Raw genomic sequence first — 7,470 nt, 5'->3', positions numbered from 1 at the left:
CAAGGGCGCCTTCCGGCGGCGCGGAGACCCGGGAGTCGGCGGGGGACACACCACCCCCGGGGCGGGCCGTGGCTGCCGTTACTCCCCTCAGGCAGAACCGCAGCCTCCGCCTTCCACGGGCACTCCGCATCAGCTCGTGGAAAGCCGCCCACAGCTGCCACTGCCACCGCCCGCAGCCTCCGCGCCTGCGCACTGGGGAAAGGTCGACGCCGTCGCGCGCCGCTTCCCCTTCCGGCCGTACCAGGGCTCCTGTCAACATGGCAGCGGCGGGCGGGTGGTCGCGGTGGCTCCTCTGGGCGGCCGGTAACAGCTGGGCGGCCGCCAGCCGCTCTGGGCTGGGGGCTTGGGCCTGGGGCCTGGCGGGCGGATGGGGGAAAAGCGGTGGGCTTCGGAGGCGGGAGAAGGGTCGAGAGGAGCAGCGGGCAGCGCTGCGGGAGGTGCGGGGTATCGGGGGAGGCTGGGGCTGTGAGGAGGCGTTGGAGGCGTGAGGGGAGAGGGGGAAGGGCGCGCTGGCGGTGAGCCTGGCAGCTGGGATGGGTGAGCACCCCCAGTTTGGCTTGGCGATCGCTCACGGTACGCTTTTCCTTACCTTGCAGTGGTTGCACATGTGGTGGCATTGGGTGCAGGTTTTGTGGAGGATCTAGATGAGTCGTAAGTACTGGGGTGTCTTGCCTTATTACTTAAATATTGTTTGTCTTTTGCGGGGGGGATGACCCCAGACTGACAGCTTTGTGCAGAGTGTGGTTGTCAAGAAAGCTATACTGGAAAAGTGTCTTTTTCTTAGCAGGAATGGCAGAAAGATTGTGGCCTGTATTAAGAAGGTGCAGCTAATGAAGCTGAGGAACACTTTAATTTTGCAGTTTTTTTAAAGCTGTTATTACAGGTGCTGTTGCCAAAAACATTCTCGGGCTTTTTTGCTCTTTCTTTCTTTTTGGTAGAGTAAATGTATTAGTGGGTTGATGCCTGCCCCAAATAAAAGCTGATTGCACTTAACCAAATCCTTCGTTAGAGTTTGCTGCATAGCTGCCGCAACGAGTTGGGAGAACAAGTACAAGTGCATTCATGCATGGCCAGAAACGGAAGAGAGAAGGAGGCCTGCAGGACTAGTTCATGGCTGCTTAAAGTGCCAATTATATTCCAGTGTAAAAATGTGCTTTTACAACAGATGTAGCCCTGAGACTGTGGAGGTGTTGAAATGGGTAATCCTGCCCTTAACTTGGTTGTGTAGTGTCATTGTTCACGTACTGCCTTGCTTTAGCATTTTGATGGCTATGTACTTGCTGTTCTCAGTAAAAACTAACTTTCCAAAAATGTAACTAATTTTTTTTTTTGTCAGGTCAGCAGGTTGATCTAAAATGCTACAAAGCAGCACGATTATTGGAATTGAAATAGAAGGTGTAGAAAATACTAGCTGGTAGGGGAGGAGAAGGTGGCATTAGATGGCTGCTTTATAAAGAATTTAAGCCAGTCAAAGGCGATGTTTTCATGAGGGTTCAATCCATGATAAATTACATCATAGAGCTAAACAGTCAAGAAACCATTCACTTTTTTACCATATTGCTTATTCAGCCAGAGCGGATAATCATAGGATCAAATGAGGTGCAGTGGAATTATGGGGGAGTGAATGGGAATGTATGGAAGGGGTACTGAAGAGAGATACATCAGCATCTCCGACTGGTGTTTAAAGTGGTGTGAAAAAGCAACTGAAGGGTAGGAACTGCTTGGACTTGATTTTCAAAGCTTGTTTTTGAAACATGCCTCTGTCGTGGTTTAACCCCAGCCAGCAACTAAGCACCCCACAGCCGCTCGCTCACTCCCACTGCAATGGGATGGGGGAGAGAATCGGAAGGGTAAAAGTGAGAAAACTCGTGGGTTGAGATAAAGACAGTCTAATAGGTAAAGTAAAAGCTGTGCACGCAAGCAAAGCAAAACAAGGAATTCACTACTTCCCATCGGCAGGCAGGTGTTCAGCCATCTCCAGGAAAGCAGGGCTCCATCCGACTTAATGGTTACTTGGGAAGACAAACGCCATCACTCTGAACATCTCCCCTCTTCCTTCTTCTTCTCCCAACTTTATATGCTGAGCATGACGTCATATGGTATGGACTTGGACTATCCCTTTGGTCAGTTGGGGTCAGCTGTCCCGGCTGTGTCCCCTCCCAGCTTCTTGTGCACCCCCAGCATACTCACTGGTGGGGTGGTGTGAGAAGCAGAAAAGGCCTTGATTCTGTGTAAGCACTGCTCAGCAATAATGGAAACATCTCTATATTATCAACACAGTTTTCAGCACAAATCCAAAACATAGCCCCATACAGGCTACTATGAAGAAAATTAACTCTGTCCCAGCTGAAACTAGCATAGCACAGACATTACCAAAGCTGGAATGAGTTTAGATAGTTGGGTTTTGTCACACTTCAGATTTTAGTTTCTGTGGAAGTTGATTAAATAGGTTCTTGTAGATGAGTGGTACAACTTGAAATTTATTATTGTAAAAAATACAGTATTTTTTATATTGTCTTAGGCCAAAGTTATTAAATTCCATTGGAATGTTCTGCCTACAGACATTTCCTTTCTTTCCCTCTTTCCCTTGCTGTCTACTAGTTTTGTAAGATTCAGTCTACCTTTCTCAGTGCTTTAATGCTCTTTGCAATCTCCTGTAACAGTCATACTGTGACAGGGGGAGGAGAACATTCCATTGTAAATTCTTCTTTTACAAACCAAAGGTGATATTCTAAATTGAAGCATGGCCCAGGATCCTATGATTCAGTAGTTGCTTTCTGCCTCTTGCATCATAACTGATTATTTGACATTGTAATTGGAAGTTAGCTGGAGCTTCATTAGAGTTCTCAAGAGATGCTAGACTCTAACTAGTTATTTCATTGGCTCTGTAGCACTTAGGGTGGTGAAGTAAATTTTTAGTGAGGTGGTTGACTAAGCAATTTTGTGACTTAAAAATGCTGCTTTCCTGAAGCAGTTTTATGTTAGTTGCTGCAGATACCTTTTCTGCTGTACAAACATTGCAACCTTGATGTGCCATCAATAAAACAAAAAAGGCTTGAATTTAGCAGTGAAATGCTGCAATTCTAAGTTTCAAACACTCAGCGCTGTAATTAGATTATGTTCATTATTTCTTTTAAACAGTAGGCCAGCATCAGCATTAGTATTTCTTGAAGACCATTATGGACCATTACAAATCTACTTAACTTTAAACAAAGTATAATAAATGTTCTCTGATTCCGCTTACTGCCTATGAGCCGTTTATAGGTATGCTGCATATTGGGAATTGATGACTTGGGCTATAACTTCTATTAACTAGATCTTAACTTAGAGTGTAGATCACACACTTACTGTATAATTATATATATACATTCATCTCTTTTCACAATAAGAGTGTTACAGTAAGAATGTTGTGTAATGTATTTTTATAGCATGTGACATTACTGCTCCCAGTTCTAGTCACTTTTACAAAGCATATCTTTTACAAAAATAAACCTTACGTTAAAATTCTGGCTTATTTAATTCTCAACATAGAAATGGTTAAGTAATGCGATAATTTCTATGATTGTGTAGTGACATTTCAAGAGGTACCAAGGAACTTTGATTTACCATGTTTTATTTTTGGTTTAGAGGTTTTAGTATTTAGTGACAGATTTACGGTTAATAAAGCTAGTCATTTCATTAAGATTTCATTTGTGTAGTATTAAGAGTATTCAGTAGTACCTGTGTATCTCTGGTTTTTATCAATAACTTGAACATTTTTATTCCAGTAAGTTGGTTTCTTGTGTGTACCTTTGATAAAAACACAAACTCACACACCTATAGTAGAATGTTGAAGGAGGTTGAACTAAAATTGCTTTGCATGTTAACATTAAAGATAATTTAGTTAGCCTATATTCAGTAAAGCTAAGATTAACAGTGTAAACCAATGCTCTAAGAGTCTGTATTAACTGATCTATAAAAATGCAATGTTTTCTAAACAGTCAACAACAGTATTTAATATAACTAGAACAGCTGCAGAATACTTCTTCCCTTAGATTACATATCCTAATCAAATATCTTTTGTGTGTTTTGGTTTGTTTTCTGATTTCTTACTGTTTTCCCATTTTGTTTTTTTTGTTGTTGTCTTGGCAAATAGTTATAGAAACCTAATTGGTACAACTGTGTATGTAGTATCATGTGCAGGGGCAGTGTTAATACTGAAAAATAACTACTTCCTCCTTCTCCCCACCCCCAAAGAAAGAAACAAAACAGAATTCTTGTATCTATAGTTTTATACCAACTGAATTGTAGACTTTGCCTGTTTCACACACACTTTACTTATTTATTTTCAGTTATATCATATATTGATTTAATTTTTTTTCCCCTCATAGGTTTAAAGAAAACCGTAAAGATGATATTTGGCTTGTAGATGTGAGTATATGAGAAGAATGGGAAGACCTGCTAGTGGAAATCAAAACACAAAATGTACAATGCTACGCTCTGTAGCAAGGCTGCTTCATCATTTGGAAAATCGTTTGTACATGGTGCAGAAAAATTACATGACAGTAATTCTTCTGACAGGATGAATAAGCAATCTGTCTGTATTGTTCAGGATGAACCAGGAATTAGACTGAGTACTGGATGCAGACAGGCTTCATCCTATATTTTACAGTCCTTAAAAAAGGAAAGCAGATTACCTAACACTTACAGTCAGGCGGTGATAACCTCTGTTCAGAATTTTTACAGTTCCATTTTCTAGTTATATGAGCTAATTTGTGTTCTAGACATTTAGCACTATAGCATCAAATATATGAGAGGCTTCTTTTCTAACATATTTGGAAAGATTCAGTGCTCCTTATTTCAGAGGCAAGGAATTATTAAAAAGATTGAGCTTGTTTGGGAATGAGATAAAATTCTTTTTAACTCACTCATATATGAACTGTAATTCCCAATTTGTATAATTCAGATTTGTGATTTTTGAGTGGGGAAAACTATATATGCTGATTCAAAATTTATCTGTAATGTACAGGAAAACAAAATCCAATGTTGTCAAGTTGTGACCTGATCTTGTTATACCAAAACATTGATGTCTCCCTTATTAATTTCACTGAGGTGTTGCAGCAAGACATAGTCAGAAAGATGAAATGAAGTCTCTCAGCTCTGCTTGGGTGTGAGAAAATGGGATCAATTTTACAGTGTGCCTGTTTAAAAGTAGTTGCTGAAGAACTGAAATCCAGAGGGTAGCTTGGAGAAATATACATACATACATTGTCCTTCCTGTCAAAGAATAGTGTTCCCCTATTGGCAAATAAATGAATATTCCTGGATAGATTGATTGCATGATCTTTTAACTTTCAAAAAAGGAGGAGAATATTCCAGAAGAGATTAAAAAAAAAAGTTACCACACAGTCTATTTTTAAATAAGAAGTCGTGTATTAGTACAGCAATTGAATGTATTCTTTTCAAAGTTGTGCTTTCATGTTAAAAGTAGCACCAAGTCATAAAAGCTCTGTTTGTCACTCCAGCTTTGTGATTAACTTGCAGTTTTATTAAGACTTAAAGAACAGCATGACTGGAAAGTAAGCCTTGCTAATGTGTTTGAGGGTTAATCATAGAATCAATCTTAATTACGTCTCTTCATTAACTTCTCTCTTTTTTTTTTTTCATAACGAAATGTATTTGCTTCTCAGTTTTATGCACCTTGGTGTGGCCACTGCAAGAAACTGGAGCCTGTGTGGAATGAAGTGGGTATAGAAATGAAAAACATGGGCTCTCCTGTAAAAGTTGGGAAGATGGATGCAACTTCCTTTTCTAGTAAGTATGGTTTGGTTAGGAGTAATTTCATGACAGCCTCTCTCTGGAATTTTTTTTCATTATGTCATACTTCTGTTCTGTATCATAGCAAATGTATGCAGTCATTGGAGAACAATTTCCTGATCTTTTTCTTTCTAAAAGTGACAACATGCTGTAGTATGCATTTTTTTATCACACTTGTTTCTGCTTGTGTAGGGAATTCTTCCTGACAAATGGAAGGTAAAAGCTTTTCAAAGATCCGCTTTTGATATGCTTCTTAAAGATGCTTGTATAACAGTACTCTATGTGGTGCGTCTCTTGACAGCATCCAGTTTTGGGTTCCTTGTATTACTGTTGAACAAGTGCTTGTATTCTTGCTGTTAGTCTTTTCAGGTAATCAGTCCTTAAGATGTTACACCAAAAGCCTGCTGAAATCACTGAAGTCATTACATCAGTGTTGAGCCAATTTCTCCCTGTGTTTCTTTGTAAATGTCTTATTGAAAAACCAATTTCATCTGTTTTATGCTTTCATTTTTGATGATGCCTTTCATATGTACTGACCTTTTGAGAGAAACCCCAAAACTTCAGCTGTTGAGATAAGTGGTTTGGGTAGACATGAGAGGATTGTTGCATGCTTAGCAGTATTTTCTTAGTTTTAGCATGCTTGTTTATTGTCATTTCACTGAAGTCTATGTTGAACCAGGAGAATATTTAAGAGGGAAGGCATAGGGAGCAGCGGGGCCCAAGTTGAGATCTGTATGTAATAAAACTCTGTTAATACATGTAACTTTTTTAGTTAATACCCATTGAACCTGATTATTCAGGATTGTTATATTTGCATAAAATATTATGCAGAATACTTTTTTCAGTGATATTCCAGTTTTTCTGTGCTTACATATAGCAGAGTTTGGTCTTTTGAGATCAAAATGATCTTGTCTCAAACACCAATTTATTGTATGTAGCTTTTTCTGTAAAACCACATAAATTTGACCTCATGTTTCATCTTAAAGATACTTATTTGCCAAAGAAAAATAAGTCTGGAGAATTAAAAGTTTCAAGATCCTGTAACCAGGTAGCTTCATAATTGGGAATAGATTTTGTGGCTCTCTAACATTGCATAGTTTGTGTTCCTAATAGGAATGTGAAGTAGTGTGAAAAATCTGAACTTTGGGTAGCTTGTCGTCAGAGAGTTGAGGTGACAGCTGGACATACAAAGCATCCAATAAGTGTTGCTTCTGGTAGCTGGAATGAGTATAGAGCAGTTATATCAACAGAACAGTCACCCAGTGTGGTATCAGTTGAGTTTTCATGGGATATAGCCTCAGAATTCCACTGAATGTGATCAAAGTAGAAATACGTCTCACCTGGGGCTAGCATCATTGCTGCTGTTTGCCTATACTGCATTCTTCATATCAACAAGTGGAGGTGGTGATGTAAATAAGTGAGTCACTTCCATGATGTTGGGGGGATTTTAGTAATCTCCATGGCTTCGTTGTTTAAAAAAAATATTAAAAAAAAAAGGCTATTTTGTAGTTTTCCTGACTGTGCTCAAGAGCTGTACAAGGACAAATTATCTGCCCATCAACAGCTCTTGTGATTGAATGTTCTAATACACGTTCTAATGCATTCTAGTTCTATGTAGTACAGCTATGAGAGAAAAGGATCAGAATCAAATTGATCTTAGTACACATATTTCTT

General features: G+C 39.6%; 1 protein-coding gene across 1 annotated transcript in view; it reads left to right on the top strand.

Moving 5' to 3' along the window:
* The first annotated feature begins 257 nt into the window (after positions 1–257).
* The window catches only part of TMX3 (thioredoxin related transmembrane protein 3), a 33,746-nt gene continuing 26,533 nt past the window's right edge, over positions 258–7,470 (top strand). Inside the window, exons 1-4 of the mRNA XM_059836082.1 lie at positions 258–303; positions 597–651; positions 4,371–4,410; positions 5,670–5,793. Of these exons, the coding sequence (XP_059692065.1) occupies positions 258–303; positions 597–651; positions 4,371–4,410; positions 5,670–5,793 (265 nt within the window). The remainder of the gene's footprint in view (positions 304–596; positions 652–4,370; positions 4,411–5,669; positions 5,794–7,470) is intronic.

The sequence above is a fragment of the Gavia stellata genome, chromosome 3, assembly GCF_030936135.1.
Source record: "Gavia stellata isolate bGavSte3 chromosome 3, bGavSte3.hap2, whole genome shotgun sequence".
In the NCBI taxonomy this organism is placed as follows: Eukaryota; Metazoa; Chordata; class Aves; order Gaviiformes; family Gaviidae; genus Gavia; species Gavia stellata.
The sequence above is the reverse complement of the archived record's forward strand: the minus strand, read 5'-3'. Positions and strand labels throughout refer to the sequence as shown.